This window comes from Artibeus jamaicensis, unplaced genomic scaffold (assembly GCF_021234435.1).
Source record: "Artibeus jamaicensis isolate MK-2021 breed Jamaican fruit bat unplaced genomic scaffold, CSHL_Jam_final scaffold_916, whole genome shotgun sequence".
In the NCBI taxonomy this organism is placed as follows: domain Eukaryota; kingdom Metazoa; phylum Chordata; class Mammalia; order Chiroptera; family Phyllostomidae; genus Artibeus; species Artibeus jamaicensis.
The window spans coordinates 29818820-29841573 of NW_026522059.1; the positions used below are offsets into that span (position 1 = coordinate 29818820).

General features: G+C 40.2%; 1 protein-coding gene across 3 annotated transcripts in view; it reads right to left on the minus strand.

The window, feature by feature from the left end:
- Positions 1-22754, minus strand: part of CPQ (carboxypeptidase Q) — a 438881-nt gene that overhangs the window by 117324 nt on the left and 298803 nt on the right. For all 3 annotated transcript variants that reach the window (XM_053661098.1, XM_037131100.2, XM_053661099.1), the window contains exon 6: positions 9104-9195. In XM_053661098.1, coding sequence (XP_053517073.1) covers positions 9104-9195 — 92 coding nt within the window. The remainder of the gene's footprint in view (positions 1-9103; positions 9196-22754) is intronic.

Here is a 22754-nt window from a genome sequence, read left to right on the forward strand (position 1 = left end):
AGGCAGGTGGGGTTAAGGTACATCTTCGAAACCTCAGCACTACCTTCTTCCATAGTTGTTCCTCCAGCGCTCTAAGCTGCATCCTTAAAGTAAGACATAGCTAAGTGGGTAGGGCCAGGGATATGCTAATGTCGGATAATGTTAAAGAATATTGACAAAAGTGCAATCCTGGTCCTTGGAAATCTTTAGAGATTGTTTGAGCAGGAATCCATCCTGCTGTGTTTTTGTCCTTGTGTAGCAGGCACAGTTACCCTGGAAGGAAGCGGAACTCAATTTGTGGAGTGCTAATATATTTTTTGGGGTGTTTAAGCTCTATACACAGAAAAATATATATATATATAGATGTTTTAGCTCCATCTCTCAAAGGTTAGAGTTTTAACCTCATTTTTCTTTTAAGATTACAGGCAGTGGAAGATGTCCTAAGGTGGTATCCTGGGCAGGCTTTGATGTGTAGATAATCTTTCAAATACTAAAATGATCTTAGTATTTATTAATGTAAGAAGGATTTTCATATCACTAAAAGTTTTCATTGGATATTATTTATCTACTATCCAGCTAAAACATTACTTAGAAAACGCCTCAAACTAAGAGAAAATTAAATGAAGATTAAATTTTTTCATCATTGTAGCAGGATGTAGAGAGTTAACTTCATAAACAAATAAATCTATTTATTTTTATACTTTCCAGAGAAAATTCAAAATTAAACATTTAGAATTATTGGTGACAGCTGATGTATGCATGATGTACAATACCACTTCCTATCCTCCAAAATGTTATAAAATATGATTCTGTGCTATGTGTTTTGAAATAAGCACTTAGAAGTGACTCCTCCATTTATCCATTCATGTGTCACTATGTCCCAAAAGCCAGATATATTGGTGTGTATGTAATTCAGACTCTAACAAGTGGATAGATGTATATACAGTCCACCCTTTTTTTAAATAAATAATCTTTGTTATATTTTTCTATTACCATTTAGTTCCCTTATACCCCTCTCCGCCCTGCAATTACAACATTGTTGTCCATCTCCATGAGTCCTTTTTCCTTAATCCCTCGATCCCCCATCCCCCCTCCCCCACGGCTGTCAGCCTGCTCTCTGAGTTTGTCTCTGTTTTTGCTTGTTAGTTCAGTTTGTTCATGAGAGTTCACAGTAAGTGAGATCATATGGTATTTGTTTTTCTCTGACTGGCTTATTTCACTTAGCATAATGTTCTCCATGTCCATCCATACTGTTGCAAAGGGTAAAACTTTCTTCTGTGTTATGACCACCTTATAATTTTTTAAATAACATTTTCTTTTCTAGATACAGTACATATATACCTAATATACAAAGTATATGTTAATTGATTTTTATGTTATTGGTAAGGCTTCTAGTCAATAGCAGACTGTTAGTAGTTAAGTTTGGGGGGAATAAAAAACTATATGTGGATTTTTGACTGCTGTTCAGGAGTCAACTGCATAATAAGTATACGTAAATCCCATAGTTCAGATGAGTGCAGAGAAGTACAAGATCACAGAAGTCCTTGTGGCTGAAGTTTAGATACTGAACAGCTAGGTTCAAGTTTAGTCTCTGTACCGCATGCCTGTGCTGGGCAACCTTAGGTGCACTCTTTACCTGTCTGCCTGTCTGAGCCTTTTCTTAAATGTATGAAATAATGAAAATGGTACATGTCTACCCAACTAATTCTAGTACTGTACTTTCAGATTTATTAAAAGGAATAAATTATTTTCCCTTACATAGAAAAAATGAGAAATTTACACAAAAAGCACAGCAGCCAGAAGTAGGAAACAAACTTCCAGAAGAGCTACTGATTACAAACAGACATGATGTTCTTGGGCTCTCCCAGGAAAAGCTTCTCTCCCAGACAATAATTCAGATTTAAAAAATATATACTATAGGTAAATCTGTGAATAAAACTAAGGTGTGGTTAAACAGTGAATGGCAATTTTTCAGTACTAGTAGGAACTTTGCCAAGATGTATTGGAGTGTTGATTTCTTTAAAAGACCCTTCTATATGTATAGACTTTTAAAAATATGCCCTCTAAAGGGTATTTTTGAATATTATTATTGCTTTAAGGAATATTGGGAAAGGTTGTTAAGTCTTGCCTCCAGGCAGGTTACCATGACTATAGTGTGGCTCACTGGGCTATAATAAAAGCAGCAGGCTGACCTGGGGATGGTGTGTTCTGTTGGCCAAATACCTCAGGGAAAACAGCTGTAACCTCTCGAGGGCTGCGCTTACAAACAACAGTCATATTAAAGCCAACCAAGACACAGCTAAATGTCAGGTACAAGACACCCTAAATGTTAGAATTGTACTATGTGCTACAAACCTTTCCACCAAAAGGCGTGACTATGAGATTGGGAGAGGCTTCAGGAGGAAGTTCTCTAAACTTGACCCATGGGCATGGACAATAGTGTGGGGATTGCCTGAGGGAGAGGTGGACCTGACGGAGGAGGGCAATGGGGAAACATTTGGGACAACTGTTAATAGCATAAACAATAAAATATAATAAAACAAAACAAAAGAAAAAAGAAAACAGGAGTCAGCAAACCATGACCAGAGTGCCAAATCTCTCTTCCACATCCTCTCCCTCCCCCCACCCCCTCCCTTTCCCTTCTACCCTTTCCCCACTCCTCTTCCTCAAGTTTCATCAGAAAGCAGCAATGCTCATCTTTCTAGCATTGTCTCTGATTACTTTCACACTACAATGGCAGAGTTGAGTAGCACAATCATAAGGACTGAAGCCCTAAAATATTTACTATCTGGACCTTTATTTAAAATGTTTGCCAACCTCTGATTCAGAAGACAGAGGGAATAAGGCAGTCCCAAGGAATTAATGTAGTGCGATGATTCAAAAGTGGTTTGCTGGCTCCAAAATTTAGTAAGGCCAGAGTGCACGCAATGAGAAAATTTAGCCCCAAAAGTTCTGACTCATATAGATCACTTGTGAGCCTAACGCATGACACCTCAGTTCAGATTTGAGCATCCTGGTGTGCCACCCTGATTTCCTTAGAATGTTCATGCACTAAATTTGCTGTGGGTCTTTCTGCTTCAGATGATGACCTGGTTAGCAATAAGGAGGCACTGAGACACAAACTATTTTTGCCTCATAGGCAACCTCCAGTAAGCAGTTTAAACAGGCTGCATATAAACTAAAATCCTTCTTCACAGTTTCTGGATGGAGAATAAAATGAGACAAGGTGCTAACTACAATAACTCACAATAAACCTCAGTGCTTTGGCACAATGTTCTCAGAACCAACCCTGAAAGCTGTTCCCTTATTTGGGAAAGTAATGGTAGCACAGACATTGGGATGTTGTTCTTTATGTGTATTGGGCTACAAGCAATGCTCAAGCCAAACTTCACTGTGATCTGAAACCGCAGGTGTTTATACAAAAATATAACTGTCCATAGGTCTTGCCATCATAGAAACATGGGCAGATTCCAAAGACTAGTTGCAACAGCTAGTCTTTTATTTTAAACTATTTCTTTTCTATGGAAGAGAATAATGAAAACCTCTTAAAGGGAACCCCTTCTAAACAGAGATAATGGAGAGGGAGGTAAGAGGTTAGTTGAAGCTTACTCATGTTCATTCAGAGGTGGCATAATGTGATTGTCCCACTATCAAAGGGATATGTCTTTCCAAGCTGACACATATCTATGTATAAAAATCCTACATACAGGCAGTTCTGAAGTTCCGTATTCATAAGGGGATTCTATAGAGGAGGATGCAAACAAATGCAAAAGACAGCCTTAAAAAATAAATCCACAAATTCTCATAAGACCCCGTAGAGATCCCAGGTGAAGTATTGGAATTATAAGGAGCTCCAGACCAAGAATACACTGAGATAAATAGAATTTAAAAGCATTTTGTGATGTGCTCGAAAGACTAATGTAAATATCTAGACACTGACAGAAAAATAGGATGCATAAAAGGCCAGCAGCAATGACTGAGACGATGACCCCTGATTAGTACGTCTATACTGCACGGAACATTAACGATGTAAGGCCGGCCGCTCTGGTGGAGACACAGTCCAGACACAAATATGCCGAATGCATGTATCAGGGCCATTATTTTTACAACCGGAGCTGCAGACAAGCACAAAACTGTTCTCACTCCAGCGGTGTCACTGCAGCTAAATTAACATTATACAGAGGCAATGGGTTGGTGAAATAAAAATGCTAGGCAAAAACCATTTGCCCAGATAACATGAAGTCTCATGTTATCTCAAGCACTTCTAACATATTCTTTTATTTTGGAGTGAAACATGAACCTAATGTAGGTTGGGGAGTTGGCAAGAAGTTTACTACCAAAAGAAGCTAGCACTCTTGTATATTTACCTAAGTAGAAAGAAATTTTGTTCCTCAGCACTACAACACAAGAAATTCTGACAAAATATTATACATACTCATTTTAGCTTTTTCTCATTTCGATTTGGCTAGAGTTAGGGATAAACTGATATTTTTAGAGTGATTGTACATTCCATCCCTCATTTAATAAAGCCTATTTAAAATATTGCCCTTATTAATGACTACCAGAACACAGCAGTGTTCATAGCCTCTGTAATTCAATTGCCAGTAGTTCGTGCAATAAATCAGGAAAAGGTTAAAATATTTTTCATGCCAGATAGAACCTATCAATCTCTTTTATTTGATTATCTTGTGTAATGAGGCTTTCTTCAGGCCAGATTACCTTACTCATTATAATTATGCCAGATCATATTTTTGCTTAAAATGGAAAAGGTTAAAAAAGTGCTCGCAACCCAGTCAAAACTGTTCTAGGGTGGTTTTTCTCTTTGTACATTTTAGGACATGAGAAATGACATCCTGTTCTCCTTCCAAGAGCAGAGAAGAAAAAAGCATTGTTCCCATGAAAAGCAGATTAGTCAAATGGCATCTGGACAGCACTCATTTTATTCACTGATTTGAAAATTCAATAAAATAATTTCTAAGGTATTTAATTCTAAAGTTAAATCCCACTCCTATAAGTAAAGTCTGAAAAATAACTAGAGCCCAGTAATATCCTTGTATATGTGGTGACATTTGCTTCTTAGTGAATGCAAGCTGAATTCAACCAATAAAGATGTTTATATTATTATAAAGTAATTTCATAAACAAAGAATAACACAAAGGCATTTTCTGCCCCTTTCTTTTTTTAGGCATTAGAACAATCTCCCTCTCCAGAACTCTCTGGGGTCCATTCCCTCCTCAGGCCCTCTTCCGGTTCCAGCGGAGATCCGACAGCCTCAGCCACATGTGAAGCTTGTATTCTGGGGAGTCGGCGGTGGTTATGGGATTTCTCTGTCCTACTCTTCCAAAGGTGTTCCTCCAAATTGAAATAAGGCCAGTCTACTCATTAACAGTACCACAAACCTCACGCAGGGAAAAAAAGCCTTCAGTCTTCCTTAAATCAAAAGGCGGGACACAGAATGAAGGTGGTCTCAAGGCAAGGAAGCAGGAAGGGAAAAGGATGATGACTATTAGAAGTGGAGGCATAACTTTTCAGAACTGTACCTTGAAACACATAAAAATGTTCCTTCCACAAGAATGGCCAGAAGTAAAAAGTCTAACAATGGAACGCATTGGGAAGCACGGGGAGCACCTAGGACTCTCCTACGTTGCTGGTGGGAAGGTACTGCGGTAGCACGATGGTCCCCTGCCTCTTCTGCAGTTTCTAACAAAGATACACATACACCAGCAGTTCTACTTCTAGAAAAGAAAAGAACTGCAAATGTCCACTAAAAGGTTTGTACAAAAGTGTCTACAACAGTCTTATTTATAACAACTAAAATGTCCATCCACAGGAGACTGGGTAAGAAGTTGTGGTACATGCATGCAACACAAAATGACTGCAGCAGAGAGACAAACCACTGTTAAGGCAACAACATGATGAATCCGAAAAACCATACTATTAAGTCTGGGAAGAGGCAAGACTTAAGAGTATATACTGCATGGTTCCATTTATATAAAGTTGGAGAATAGGCATAACTTCCCGTGGTAGTAAAAATCAGCATAATAGTTGCCTTAGGGAGACCCACAGGTTGACCTGATAGGGAAACTTCCTAGGTAACAGCTCTACACCTTGATTTGGGTGATGATTACACAGGAGTATACATTTAGCAAATATGCTGAGCTCTACACTTAAGATCTGTGCATTTTTATTACTGAATGCTATGCATATCTCAACAAAACACTCAGCATGAAGTGTTACTTCTAAAAAATCTATAAACATAAAGGACATACAATCTACATATAAATAGTTCTCAAGTTCATGTGCTAATGTGAAGAGAGACAATGAAAAGAATTTTAAAATGAGAAAAAAAATTTTACAACTTATTAGAATATATGTAAACCAGTATTCTTTAAATAAGAAAAATGCATACATTTCCTTAATGGGACTTTTTGTTATGAATTGTTAGGGGCATGATGGGTGGCCTCCAGGAATGATTTCTTCTTCAGCTGACTCCAAAATACAGTGAAAAAGTCACTATTTACCATTTGAGTTATTTTACTTAGTATCTGCCACCAAAATGCTTACGGGCATTTTGATAAAGGGGACTGGCTCTCCCTTTCTCCCCTCCTGCTGACTCGCTCAAATCTATGCATTCCTTAGGGATTAGGTCCCAAGCCTTCCTCTTGACTAACATGTCAGCCATTTATCCCTTTTCTAACTCTTACATTTATTGTATTAAGCTTTTTTAACTACTCTGTACCCTGTCAGTGATAGAGACCTTCCCCAAAGTAAGATATTTTTAGTAATTTATTTAGAACCTATTGTATATTGTTTGTTACACTAAATTTCTTATATGTGTGTTTAAAGTTAAATTTTAAGTAGAAAGCAAGGTCCTTATAGCCTAAGACTACAACTTCTTTTTCTTTCTCCTTTCTTTTCCTTCTTTCCTCTCTCCCTGCTTCCTTCCTTCCTTCCTTCCTTCCTTCCTTCCTTCCTTCCTTCCTTCCTTCCTTCCTTCCTCCCTCCCTCCCTCCCTCCCTCCCTCCCTCCCTCCCTCCCTCCCTCCCTCCCTTCCTTCCTTCCTTCCTTCCTTCCTTCCTTCCTTCCTTCCTTCCTTCCATCCTTACCTCCTATAAATTAGAAATTACCCTTAGAAATTCTACATAAGGGTAGAATTTCTTAGAAATTGTCTACATAAGGTATTATTTTTTCAAGGATATGGAGATTATGTTCAGTCAGGGGTTGGAGAGTTAGTTCTGTGGGAAAGAGGGCATTTAGGTTCATCCTTGAAGAACATGCTATGGTGAAATTTAAAAATTTGCAGAAAAAGAAATATTTTTTTCAGATCTAAAAAAATGTCAGTGGTTGAAGAAGTTATGAGCCTGATTTATTGCAGTTTAAATCCATTTTTTTCTTGCAGTAGATTATCAAAAATAAACATGCTTCAAACAATTCTTTAGCAATTGTGTTTTTTTTAAATAGGGCCCAAGATTCTATAATATAGAATCTAAAATCTTCTCCTTAAAAATTGTTCGGTTATGCTACTTGTCTAAAGAGAAAGTACAATACAAACTCCTAAACATAATCTATACATTCTTGCTCAGGCGCTTGTTCACCCCTCTACTCTATGCTCCTACCATGATGCAGCCTGCATTTTATGCCCTAGCCATTCAGAATTCCTTCCCATTTTTCCCTGTGCTGTGTTCTCTTTCCCTGCAGCCTTTGCACATAGTTCCCACTACCAAGTACTCACCTCCTTTCTGCCAACTCCTTTTCCCTAGTTTATCTCTATTCAGTCTTCAGGTCTCCACTTAGATGTCATTTTTCCCATGTAGCCTATTCTGATGGCTCCCCAAAGCCAGGATAGGGGAGCTTCCTGCCTCTGCCATCAATACTTTATTTTTTTTATCAGAACACTTCACACAACTGAAGAGTTCTGTCAAAGTGAAGTAACAACTGAAGTTCAATGTCCTTTAGATGGAAAAATGTTATGGTTAATTGTCTTAATGACACTTAACCTAATGCCCAGTGTAGTACATGGAACATAGTAGGTGGTCAGAAATATGAACTGGTTGTTATGAATCACTCTCATCTGATGTTCTAGTCTACCACAACATACAGAAGATGATGCTACTGACCCACAAACCAAAGAACACTTATATAGAATTGTCTAGTCTGCAGGATGATGAGAGGCCAAAAGAACTGGAAGTGGTGAAAGAACTGGGCATAGAGAATAATTTTTCTTTGTACAATAAATAACTACATTCAGTGACCAAATTCATGAGTGAACTCATTATTTTTAAGTTCCAACTAACTGAAATAACCACAATTCAGAAAACTAATAAGACACCGTCTGATTTTAATAATTTAAAGTGACGTGTCTGTTCCTTCCAGTCTGGAGATGCAGCAGCAGGAGCAGACCAGACCTGGTTCCTCGGCCCCACCATCACTGCTCAGCAGCACGCCCACTGGTTTGGGAATTCCTCCTTGACCTAACATTCGGTTTGATCCAGAATGCTTCTAAGCTTACACACTTTCCTCTCCCTCAAAGGCTGATCTTGACATGAATCTCCCTGTCTCCCACCTTAAATGGGGTGTTGTATTTCCAGTCATGATCTTCCACTATTACCTTCTTGCCTCAGGCTTCACTTTTGTCTATGACAGTGTCTGAAACCCTAGGCTGCTGCCTTTATCCATCCATGGGCATTCCCACCACCATTATCCATGCCCATGGATGACTCAAAGACTTGGGACTTGGCTCTTAAACACCAGTGCTCCCAGGAAGATTTAGGACATCAAAGTGTGGGAGGGGGCTCGGTGCGCAGAGGGAACGCTTACCTGGTACCACAATTTCTTGGCACACATGAGTGCAGCAGAACTGACAGCCTTTAAGAAAATGGCAGCACAGAAGTTGGGATTTTTCTACGGCCACAGACTGACGTGGAAGGCCTCGGCCCCACACCACAGCACCACAGCTCACCAGTGCATTTCCGTCAAGGACTGGATGAAGAAGGCTTTTATAAGAGATGCCTGCTGGGGTCAGCTTACCGCAAAGTACTGTTGAGAGTCTTCAGGACCATAGAGGGCATTTTCACTTACACTGTCACTACACATGAGGATGCCCAGCAATCGTGGCTGCTCTTACCTTGTGTGACTGATAGTACTGGAAAGCACCGATTCCACCCTGCTCCTCTGCAGTCCAGAGCACCAAACGCAGAGTCCTCTTTGGACGCAGCCCTGAGGAAAATAATAAAGGAAGTGACTCCTTAGTTGATTTTAACTTTTTTAAAAATGGCAAGGCCTCTCATTTGCATGCTGGAGGCAGAAAGGCACCAAATGCACATGTAGTAATCTCCTGCTGCTATGGCTGCCAGATTGAGTGTGACTGACTCAGGGAAGGACCGTCTTCACGCTGCTCTCCAGCAGGTTAATATAGAAAGAGGTTGTACAAATGCTGTCTGCAGGCCAGGAAGTGAAAACCGCTAATCATATCTTTACCTGGATATTCTGCCCAACCAGACTCCATGTTCAACCGGATATTAGCACACATACAGAAGATGCAGTTAGGAGGACTCTAGGCAGTTCATGGGACCTTCCAATGATTAACTGAAACCCAATCCTTTGACTCCATTTCGAGATAAGGTGTGTAGGGGATTGTTTTTGTTCTAAATCGAGAGTATAGCCAGCTCCCCGTGCTATGCCCAGTAATGTAATTGCTGTGAAGTAGAGGCACCGTTTATGTTCACCCATGACCGTTTTGCTCTCCGGCTTGCAACTATAAGGTCATTCCATTAAGATCAATGAAAATTAATGCAATGAAAATGACATTTTATTCACCTTCTTGCCACATAAGCAGCTTGGTGGGAATTTCATTGACTTGAAACATACAACTTTGTATCTTGGAATTATTAAAGTTACTGACAGATCTGATATATGTAGAACCATTTTTGGGTGACAGTGTCCGCTCAGTAAAAGTTATCTACAAGGAAGCTCTGTTTCTTACAAAACATGGGATGATAACAGACTAAAAGTCCTAGTTTGTGACCAAGAATTAAAACCCAGTCTGATTCAGACCTCGTAATGTCATTTCGGAGGAATAACACAGGTGGAAAAACATGAAGCGGGGCTTAAATCTTAAGAGGATCCATCTTCCAGCCTCACCACAGGGAAACCGTAGGGAAAGACTTTGAGTGGCTCTGAGGGACACATTGCAAATCCCACGTATATCCACACAGTGCTGCCACGAAGGCACGTGGCCTCCCAGGGAGCAAGCTGGGCAACTGCAGCCTGGATGACAAATGCTCCTGGAAAGTGAAGTGCTGGACTGCCTCTTCTGGCATTGACAATGTTCTCTTTTTATAAGCCTTGTGCTAAGAGCTGAAAAGTAGCTACGAATGGAAGTAGCACTAAATTGAAGATTGTCGTGAAGCCACTTTACACTTGAGCATTGTAATATAATTAAAGAAGCACAGGTTTATGATGCACAATGACCCAAGTTCCAGTTAAAGCCTGGACAAGCCATTCCTATACCCAATTGCTTAGCAAATCCCATTGGTGTTTTCTTCTATCTAGAATAGAACGTCTCACTTCTCCTGTTACTCTGGTCCAAGTTCTCACCCTCTTCTGCCTGGATTGTTGTAGTCATTTCCTACTGGTCTTCCTGCCATAGTCTTTACCCCCTGTATGTGATCTTCCATACTGCACCCAGAAGGACCTCTGTTAAAATTAAACCAGATCATGCCATTTCTCTGCTCAAACACTCTTAACAGCTAGAATATAAGCTTCTGGAAGGCAGGTGTGTATGACTTTTAATTCACTGTGATGCCCCCAGTGCCTAGACTGTTGGGCACACATGAGATGCCCAATTGATACGAATGAATCCACAACTTGGTGTCTCACTTAGAATAACATTCTGAGCCCCCATCACTTTACCAGCCTCATCTCCTAAAACTCTGCAGCTAGTTTACTCCCTGGTGAGCTTTGAGTTGAGAAAGGCAAACAGATCTGGTGAGCTCTGCTAGTGTAACCATAGGAAGTTGATCTCATCCAAACTTCAGATTCCTATTCTGGAAAATAAAGAGAATATTCCCAGCCTATGCCATAACTATTTCAAGGAGTGGTTGTGAGGACTAAATGAGATGTGAATGGGTGTAAGGCAATCATGTGTCTGGCATGTAATAGACATTTGATAAATGAATTATAAAACCACATAACAAATATCCTTTATCAGCAGAGAGAAAGGAAATCTAAATACTCAGATAGGAAGTTCTGTCAAAGGCATTCAAATACCTGCTAAAAAAGAACACTGAGGTGCCCACTGCTTGCCCCAGAGTCAAACCACCTGCTCATATTCACAGCATAAACTTAAATTGTTGGAGGAAGAAATCCAATCGGTGTATCTGAATATCATGATCTTTGGTTTGTCTAAAGGAAATGTATTTAATATCACTTTAAAGCAAATGAAATTTGGCTTGCACCGTAAAAAAACATAAGACAGAATAAAGTACAGCAAATAAAAATTCCGAACATTTTAAAAGTCCATGAAAAGGGGAAAACACATTTTCTTTTTACATATCTCTGCACCTATCAGCAAAATAGCACCAACTTATTAAAATGGTGAAGTTCTCTGAAAAAGGATTGTTAGCACAAATTATAAAAAGTTAACTTTGTAAAGAAAATGCCCTGAATATCCTTATAGATTTGGTGTTATACTTGAATGTCATTATCACCCAGGATTAGTCTCCTTCACATTTCAAATCAGCCAGATGAACAATGACGTTATATTAGAATAACAAAGAAGTAATCCACGTGAAGCGAGGAGGACTAAAGCTTCCAAACAACAGCAGCACAGCTGTTGGAGCACGGCTGATCCTAAAGAGACAAACAGAGCTTCCTTGGAGCTCTGAGAAACTCAGTACCCCTCAGCATGGGTGCTACTCCAGTCAGCACCTCCCGAATGAACACCAGCACTTACTCCACATTCAAGGTGAAGGGCTCAGCAAACACGGTTAGAAAACAAGTGGTTAAACAAAAACCTGACTGGGCCCCAAAGTCTATTTCCACTCTGACACTCTCATTGTCCCAAAACTTAAAGAAGTACATGGGACTTCATTCAATGACTAGACCCTGCCCCTAATATGAGGTTTGGGCCCCCAGCCTTAGTCCACACATGGGCAGTGAGGGTCACAGAAAGGGACAGGCCATTGTTTGAATTCCTGCTCTGCCGTGCCTGGGATCTGTGACTTTAGATTAGTTACCTAACCTCTCTGAACCTCAGTTTATTCATTTATGAAGGAAAATGGTAATTGCCTCATGGAATTGTTAAGACAATAAAATAAGACAAGGCAAATTACATAATAAGGACAGTCTCTGGCACATAGTAGGTTTTCAAGAATTGTCAGCTTCTTTCTACATCATTCCATACACTTTCAGTCTGTGCCAGTAATGATCAGGACAATCTCATTCCCATAATAAGTATATTTATTCCTCATTCCTCTTCCTCAGGAGCTATAGAACATCTTTGTTTATACAGAATGCATTCCCAGCTGAAGAAAAAAATATGAATTTCATCTAACTTGTAGAAAAACACATAACCTCCTTCAGTATGGAATGCTCCCTCATCCCAACCTAGGGCATATCCCAGTCTAAATAAACAGAAACAGCTTGCTCACTTTAGAAGTGAGGTTGATCAGAATCCTTAGTTTCTGGATAAAGTCAAAAAGCTCAATAAGTCTGAAAAATGAAAAAAAGTTGATAGAAGACTATTTATATCCATCATTTTTAAATGGTAAAATTTATTGTATTATATGTCTCAAATTCAAACTAGATATAGAAGCTAAGAATGTTAAATATATATCTAGTTGGCCAATAAGTCCACACATTTTTTCCATAAAATAGACACATTTTTCACTCTCACCCGTAACTTTTATTGATTTAGAGATTTTGAGTGTGTCAGCGATCTCCCACACGGCATAATGTTGATGGTTCTCAGTTAATGTCTCAATTTGATCATTATCAACTTCAACTGGTCTGCCCAACAATGGAGTATTGTCCAGTGAGAAATCTCCAGTATGAAACTTCACAAACCACATTTGACATGTTTGATCAGTCACAGCACATTTTCCATCACAGCACAAATCTTTTTTTTGTGTCTCAGTTGCATTTTTACCTTACTTGAAATAATAAAACATAATATGCTGAAAATGTTGCTAATTTTCTTCCATCTTCAATATTAAAATGGCCACATGAAAATCCACCAATTTTGATAACTTTTTTTTTCCAAATGCATGCTGATATGACAGCTGTCACAATACAATCTAACAAAATTGTTTAAAATGAAGTCGAAGACAACTAAGTGCTACCAGAGCCATCTTACGGAAAAAACCAAATGAACTTTTTGGCCAACCCAATAAAATAACAACAATAATAAAGCGAAACTAACAATAGCAGCACAGCAGTGATATGAGGTCAAAGGTAGGAATTTCATTTTGCAGTAGAACTGGGGTAAATGACATCATAACTCAGGAGTGACCGTGGCTCTGCGGCACACAGCACTGGCCCAACGAAAGCATACAGGAAACAAAGTCAGAACCAGAGACCAGAGGGAAGACCCTGCTCCTAGCTGGCTGTACGCAGGTCTCATTAAAGTTTCATCGGAAGATAGGCAGCTAGTTCCCCTATGGAGGTGCACACACTGCCCAGAGATCTTTGATCTCTTGCAATTTCTGTTAAGAACCCCAAATAGTGCAGCTAACATTTTACAGCATCATGGTTTTCCTCTGAAGATCATAAACTGCAGATAATGTGTCCGAGTTCTGTCTTCTCTATGAAATATTGGCATAAAAATGCATTTCACTTTCACTTTATTGAGGAGAGTAATAATGCTATTGGGAAAACAGTGCCTCTGAGAAAAAATGAAAACAACCTGGTTGGACTTTAGTTTTCATTGCTATCAAATGTAAAGATGAAGAGGTTGAGAGCTGGCTACATCAAACTGAAAAATTGAAAAGGTCACTTGAGTGTCTCACACTTGCACCCAGAGTGGAGCAAAGCGGATAAACTCCGATTAATCCAACTTTTTAGATAGCTTTCCCAAGTCAGGAGTTCCAAAGAACACTATGAGTTAACAATATGTATTGGCCCAAATACTCACGTACTACTCAATTCTGATCCCTCCAGAACTATGTATGAGAACCATGAGAACTGGGATCTCCCTTCCGTGACCTAACTTTGCAGAGAAAACACAACTTTCTCTTACAGTAAATGACTAATTTTCCATATAAGTGCACTAGTTCACAAGTACATTTGTTGTCCAGCTCTCTTTTATCAACAGCTCAGAAGAGAGTGCCTACACTTAGAGATTTCTATTTCTGTAGTAAACTTCACTAATATGAGTGTAGTATCTGAGTAGTAGAATAAATAACCTCATATTAACATACAAATTGAATGAGAAGAGGCAGGAAGCATAGTGATTCAGTACATGGGTTTGGGAGTGGAAACCTATTTCTGCCTTTGGCAAGTTAACTAAGTTGTTATTTCCTATTAGGCTCATTATCATTGCTTTTTTTTGAAAATAGGGAGTATAATTAGACAAAGATTAATTATTTTAGTGAAATAGATTACAACTATTTCTCTTTATAGGCAGGAATAGAAAATCACTTAAGAAAATCTCTTGTTCTTAGAAGAATTACTTGGATCTTAGCTATGGAGACATAAAGCACTTAGGCACTTTTGGGGGGCACTGGGGCAGGGCAACAAACTTTAAAAAAACTCCATCTTGCACCTCTTGAGCCCTCCAGACAAACAACTGGACTCTGGGCAGGAGGCAAATACAAATCGATGTGTAAAAGGGGCATAGGGCCTTCTGGGAGGAAAGTCCCATTGTCCTCACCCCTGTGTCCTTGCACTGGGGGCAGGGAATAAGGGAGAACTGTTGGGACAGGGTGGCAATCACTAAGGTCCCAGACAAGAAGGGCCCTGGAAACCACTGATGAAGGGTGGAGTCTGGCTGTTGACCTGGGCTCAGCATGGTGGCCTAACATTCTAGGGGAAGGGCTAAATTCAGCCTAGTGTTTGGCCACCTCCAGGGGCTCCTCCAGAGCCAGCAATTCTGGCACAGAGGTTGTGATTTAGAGAACAACAGCTGAGGAGAGCAATGGAGATGAAGGGAGTTGTAACCTTGTTGCCCAAAATGGGCACCACCGTGACCCAGGGTGCAAACGGTGCCGTGCAGCAGCCACTGGGACCAGCAGTCACACGCAGACCCAGCTGCAGGTTTCTAGAGGAGGGCTGACCTATTCGGCCTGAGTCGAGTCCCAGGATCTACAGATGGTCCAGAGGCAGTGGCCTGAGGGCCGGGGGGAAGGGGCGCTGTGATTTTTTTTGGATGAAATATATATCCTTTCAAATTTAAATTGAAAACTAAGAAAAATAGTAAAAATTTAGAAAACAATAACCTACTAGTATATCGTTATATTTCCTTATAATTTTTGGGTGGGTATATTTGTATACATGTACTTAAATGGTGACATTTTATATACAGTTTCACACCATTTTTAAAGTCATGGCATATATGGACTTCATCTATTATAATCACTAATTTTCAAGAAATTATTATTTTAGTGATTTCCTTATATTTGAAAATTTAAGATTTTTATCCTTAGGACAAGTTCTTAAAAGTGGAAATACTGAACCTAAATAGTTTAAACATTTTTGAGGCTCTTGAAGCATGTCACTATGCCCCTTTAAATTGGTAAAGAAAGGTTACCAATTTATATTCTCACCAGCAATGTGTAAGAATATCCATTTCTACTTATATGTGAAAATTTTAATCTTAACTCCTTTGTTTTGATGTATGCCAATAAACTATATGTATTTTTTGTACTAGATTCTACTCATTATCAGTCAAAATAATTATACACTTGAACACTCAATCTTTAATAATTTTTTAGTTGATTGAGACAAATGTTATGTTTATATCTGGTACCTGACTAGAGTTAAACTATATGCATTTTTGTCATTTATTTAAGTTGCGTGATAGTCGGGCTCTTCCATCAATGTATTTCAACGGTAATGTCAGTATCATGTATGGGTCAAAAACCTGCCCTGGTTGGCATTATTTTTTCAGTTGGCATTTTAAAGCATATGATTTCCCTGTCGTTATTTAGATGCTTTTATCTGCAAGGAAAAATGGGGAAGCCTGGTTAATGATAGATTTGATTTCTGAATCACACTTTTGTTCAGAGTTCTATATTGCAAAAATATCAAATATAGAGAGTTTAACAGTACAATTTTAAAGAAAATGATGGTAAGTGAAGTACAAGTACCAAGACTTCTCTAACAAATTCACGTTCACCAATATGGTGTTTTAAGTTTCATTTCTTGTGAAGATCATACTCTGTGAGGAAGAACGAACGTGTTTGTACTTGAATCAGCGATTATCAGAAAGTAACAATCTCCAACACGTAACTAGGATGAGAAAATTTCTGGGCCCCCTTTTCAACACAAAGCAGCAGATATAAAGCCTATTGTGTTACAAGGGAGGGACATCATCATGCTGCTTCTGTTCCTTCAAGGGCTCCTTTTTGGGATTATGGTGAAGAAGATGTTCTCTACAGTTTTAAAGATTTTCCTCGTGTATAAAATTAGCTATGAAGTGGCTCTGACCAGGTAGCTCATTTGGTTAGAGTGTCATCCCGATGTGCCAAGGTTGTGGGTTCCATCCCAGTCAGGGCACATACAGGAAGCAACTAATGAATGCATAAATAAGTGGATGACAAACTCATGTCTTTCTTTCTTTCTCTCAAATTAATATATAAAAATTAGTTATGAAGTTATCTAAACTTGTTTTTGACCAGTAATAATTATAACTTTTATTCTCGGTTTTAAGTTTAGGTTTTTGGACAATGATCCATTTGGCAGTACCAATACATTTTTGGAATCAGTTTTAAATGAAAACCTCATCTTCCTGAGCATTGCTTCATCCTCAGCTCCCCCAGTAATTGCTGAATGCTCTGGCTAAGGGAAAATCTCACCATGCAAAAGATAAGATCATCAGAATGGCTCTGGCACCTTCCCCCCCTTTTCATTCTGACTGTGGCTTTAAGCCCTTCAAATTGCTGCAGTCGACAACTGAACTGCTTCCTCCAGTCCTCTCTGTGTAGCTAAATGCTGCCCAACTCATTTCCTTAAAATTCTGCTTTGAACATGTCACTGGCTGCGTGGAAACCTTCGATCACTGCTTATCATCTATGGTCTTAGCCTGCCTCCAAACTTTTATGAATATGCATTTCTATCAGTAAAACAGTTTTGAGCATTCATCATCACATAGGTATATTTATGTATAAATGACATCACACAGTATTGTCAACATACACAGTAAATATCAGTAAAATGTATTCCTTTTTTTCAGTAAAGAATAGATATTTTCCTCTTCCCAAATGGTGGTTCCACACAGTGCCTAGCTTTGGGGGCCACTGGTCTATAGCACAGAGTCTGTCCTCTTTCCTGTGCCATTCGAGGTCCTATGCAGACTGCTTTCAATCTGTCCCTCCAACGATGCCTGTTCCCAAGGCATCAATCCCAGGCAAATTTGATCAATTTCAAAAAGACAAAGTGACCAGAATATGGCCTATAGATGGTTGAGTAAATGCTCTGGTCAGTAGTGGGGAGAGCTGGGACTGAGGCCAAGGGGGATTTTCTAGGCTGGTGGAGATAAGCAATCGGACTCGAAGACATTCAGAAGCTGAGTGACACTGCAATATCCAGATTTAGAGCAACAAGAATGACAAAAGCACGGAAGTGCTAGGCCCGAAAATCATCACTAACTTGACATAGTGGGAGAGAGAGAGGAGAATAACTTATCTTTCATGTGGGTTGAAGATTCACTTGTATTTTAGGAACCTGAGCTCCAGAAACTTTCACACTGAACCTAAAAAATTGTAAGCCTAGGATCCACCTAGACAAGTCAACAGATTCCATTCTCTGTGCACAAAAATCACAGGGCTTCTCAAATATCAGGAAAATTGTCACTGGTCAATATTATTGTGAAAAGTAAGTCCCAATGTAAATACACTAATTTTTGTGTCAACAATAAATCCTGTTGGAAAACAGAAATTCACAAAAACATTGTAGGGATATTGAGTTCTTCCATGGAAAACTGATTTTCTAAACATTAAGCTTTCACTATTCTCTGCAGAGAGGGAGATTACCCTGGAGGGACAGTTGTAATTGAGTTTAGGAAGAGATTTGGAGGGTGAGCAGAAAGATGACCAAGGAACAGACTGGTGGAGAGCAATTACATAACAGTGAAAGTATGTACAGTCCCACCGATACTGTGTTAGAGACGAGTGGCCAACGGTGGGGGGAGGCGAGGCTGGAGAGAAGCAAACAGGATTTACTGGGTGCTTACCACTATGCCAGACACTGTGCTAAATTATGTCCAGACATTATCTCACTTAATTTTTACAATAATCCTATATACTGGCAGTACTGTCATACCTGGAAGTATTATCCCCAAGTTACAGGTAAGAAAACGAAGACTATAAGTGTTACAGGATGCACAGAATTGGTTTTGTTTTTTATTTTTATTTTTTTACCCCAATGTCTGTGCCTTTTCAACTAGACCACCCTGACTCAGGCCTCCTCACACTGACAACATCCGCTGACACACAACACACAGAATTAGTTTAGGGCAGGCGCTGAAAGGCATAGTCGACCAAAGGGGCAGATCTTCAGTGACAGTGAGGAGGTAACTGAGCTGCTCCCTAGTGAATGTCTCACGAAGTTAGCCACATGCACAGTCATGAGGACTCAGTCACGAGGCATCACCACGGCAGGGGACAGGGGACAGGGCCTGTTTTCAAGGATTCCTATGCATTTCCAATAGGACCCCACCTTCAAAACCTCTCCTCAAATTCCCAGTGCAATCTTCCCCATGAGAACAAGGGCTGACCTAAACACACAGTGGGGGAAGAAAAAAGCACTACAGAGGCAGACATGAAGCCTAACACGGTAAATCAAACTCCACCAGCCTGCTCCTTGCAGGTCACAGAAATCATACAAATTACACTGTGGGCTGAGGGCCTGGAGGACCACCATTCCCATGTGGCACTGCATGCCACACGCGGCACTCTGATAAAAGTCTTACCTTCTATTATAATTGAGAGGGCTTATTCCCTCACCTGGCTTAGTGAATGAATAAATGAATGGAGAGAGAGAAGGAGGGGGAAGGGAGGGAGGAAGAAAGAAAGAATGAAAGAAAATTAATTAAGAACTTAAAAATCCTGAGAGCAAAATGACTCAGATATAGATGATATAGACATTTTAAAATTCCATTTCAAATGGTGAAATCCAGATGGGAAATTGTGTTTCCTTTTAAAGAATAAACAGAATGAAGAACACCTTGTTTTAGTACATAAATTATTCTTTAAAGAGAAGTGGGAGATCATAAACAGCAATGCCATAAACTCAAGGAAAGATGTGGACACCTCATTCTGTCTTTTCTTGCACCTCCTCCCTACAACTTCCACAATAAGAAGAAATCAGATGTGACATGGAAGAAACGAGATGGAAAGTGTCTAAGACTAAGTAGAAAGAATGCTGGGACCTGTGGAACACAGAATCCAAGAATCCAGAGATGGAGGTGTTCATTTGGCCCCGCTCTCTAGGCACTAGGATGTGCACTGTGCGTTCTGGAGACTCAGCATGGGGCTGAGGCAGGCAGAAAGCAAGTGCCAGGGGCTCATCTGCTGGGGCCCAAGAGCCTGGCTGCAGAAAGGCGGCCAATGCAGAGTGATTGGGAAGGCCTCACCTTGGATGGTAAGCACACATTGTGCAAAGGACCTGGTGGTCTCCAAAGCCAGGGGACATAGAAAGGGCAACCCAGATCTGAAAGTCAACCCAGACCTGACCTGAAAGTTAACAGGTTAAGATGAGAAGAAGCAGTTACATGAGAAATACAAACCAGACAGATTTCCAAGGCATCATGAGAACAACTGATGGAGAAGAACACTGATTAGAGAATGGAGATGTTTGCTAACGAGGTAAAGTAAAAAGAGAGCTAGTGTTTACTGAGTGACTATTATGTGCTCAGGCAATACACTAAGAACTTTATGTACCTTAATTCTTCAATTTTTTTCAACTGATCCTCACTGGAGCACAAGGACCTAGGCATTTTACAGATCAAAAAACTGAGGCTTAGGGAAGTAAAGCAACTCACTCATGGTCACATATACAAAGTCTGTCCAGAAGCTATCTAGCCATTTAATAGGAAACATAGAGACATTTATTGAAGAAGATACAAGACACAGAAAACATTGCACATACATAGGACAATAATGCCTCAGTCTCCTTCAAAGTAGGCACCTTGGGACCTAACACAGTTCTCCCAGTCACCTTAGCTGCCCCGTCATATTTTCCTGAATCTTATTGACAGTCTGAAATCTCTTCCCTTTCAAAGGTGATTTTAGTTTTGGGAAAAGCCAGAAGTCGAAGGGCACCAAATCTGGGCCGTGGAGGGGCTGAGTCCCCTGGGTGATTTGATGATGTTTGCCAAACAACTCTGCACAAGACATGATGTATGAACAAGTGTGTTGTTGTGATGAAGCTGCCAATCACCAGTTGCCCATAGCTGTAGCCTTCTGAATCATCCAAATAGTTATTGTGGAGGAATGTTCAAGCTTAATGCAAAATTTGTTGAAGAGTTGTTGCTCTACTTGCTCAGTTATTTTAAATACAATGGCCACACAGTTCACATGCTCACTCACGGAGGGGCATCTACTGCCCCCACTGACTAGTATAGTGAGGTTGTCATTGTTCATGCATGTGCATTCCAGCCCACTCTCCTAAGCTGCCAGGTTACATGAATATTCTCCAAACTGTTCTTATTATATTGGCAACAGCTGGACCTTTTCCTGGGCAGACCTCATGTAATAAGAACAGAATCAGGACCCAAACCCAGGTCCTTTTGATCCCTAAACTCACAGATTAGGCCTCTACTCCCCTCAGTAAGCCCAGTGTGCTGGTGCTAACTCACATGGGGATGAGTCCTGTTGGGGGTGGGCACAGGCAACTGATGAAGATGATAACAGAGGAAATCAAGTGATATACACTCACCAAATTCCAAAGTCAAAAGTAGGATCTTTGCCAGTCACAAAACTGAAAAGAGGGGAACCCCTTCCAAGAGCTGCTCTCTTGGTGTTGGGTTTACTCTGGCCATGAGTTGAAGGCATATTTGTGCACACTTGGATAAACTGACAGCCTGAATTATCCAAGCACAAATTGACACACTATTACAGAGTCCACTGGACATCAATCCCAGCTCCCCAGCTTTCCTTGGCCTCACTCACCACCACGTTGCTTAATTCTATTTCAAGGTACAGGCAAACAATAGCACAAAATATCAAATTGTACTAAGCAAATAATTTTTTAAAAAAATTTTCTGATGACAACTGGTATTAAAGAGGTTTTTAAAAATGGAGATGTCTGGTCACTTCCTCAAAGCTTGGACTTCACAGGGACCTAAAGAGAGAGGATGGTTCACTACCCCAATGTCCCAGCCAGACACTTGTTCAAACGTTCTGTGTGTAACGATGTTGATTCACTCATTTCTGAGCCTTGAACCTGGAGTACTCTGAGTCAACTGCCTAACCTAATTGTGGCCAGACTATTTTACTATTTCAACATTAAATAACAGCACCAGAGTGAGTATCTCAGTGCCTCACAGGGCCATGGGCATTAACTGTTAAATAATAGCACTCACCCCAGTGTTCACAGCCTCCTCCTTATAGTATTCTAACTGCTGCTCTGTCCTCTCGAGAAATTGAGAAAAACAGCCTGTTCTTTATTATAAGCACTAACAATTTCCTGTCCTATCTAGAAAATGCATATCCCTGCCCCCAGAATCAAGTTTATTTCGAGACTTAGATCGCCTCAGACTGTACGGCATCACCGCGTTCTGGCCGCCTGTGCTGTCCGGGGAAATCACCACCCACTCTGAACATCCACACACATTCATCATTGTAGAATTAGTCCTTTGCTTTATCTTTTGAGTAAGTAAAGAATTTTTCTAGGGACAGTGTCAAAGAGCCCCATGATTGCTCCCATTTCTGTACGTTAATCATTATCTTCCATTACCAGGCTACAGACATTGTCAGCTTGGAAAACGGCCCAAGCTGTTTTCCAGCTTGGAAAACAAAACAGGAGTCAGGAGACAAACAAGTTCTCAGTGGCTTGTATGTGTCACTTTATTCTAGGTAGTTAGTTACCTGGGGCATTTCTGCAGGTGGGGCCTGCTTCCAGCAACTGCCAAGGGCATTGTGGGAAGACACAAGCACTCAAAGATATGGCTGGAAAAAAAAACTCCACACAGCTTCTGTTAAAACAGCCAGATGCCAAAAATGAAGCCACACTGAAAACTCGTGTAAAACTCCAAATGGAATGGAAGATTGTCTCTCTCTTAATGGAAGCTCCTGTCATTCCAGAACCAGCTGTTAAAGACATGGCTATACTCGGGGCCTGCATGGAGCGCGACAGAAGGAACTCTTCAAGCGAACAAATTTTGGGCTGGTGGAGGCAGGACTGGGAGCAGTAGTGTGCTTTTTAATGACGGAGTCTAAATACGCTTCCCTCTGGTTTTCTTTTATGTGTCTTTAGAAAGCATTTTCACGCTTTCCTGCTATGTTGTAGTGGCTCCCCCCCTCCTAATATACTTAAGTTGCCAAACTAAAAAGAATCTTTGCCCCCACACACTCTATTTAGTTGAAAGACAGGTTCAGCTATTCCCCACAGGAAAATGA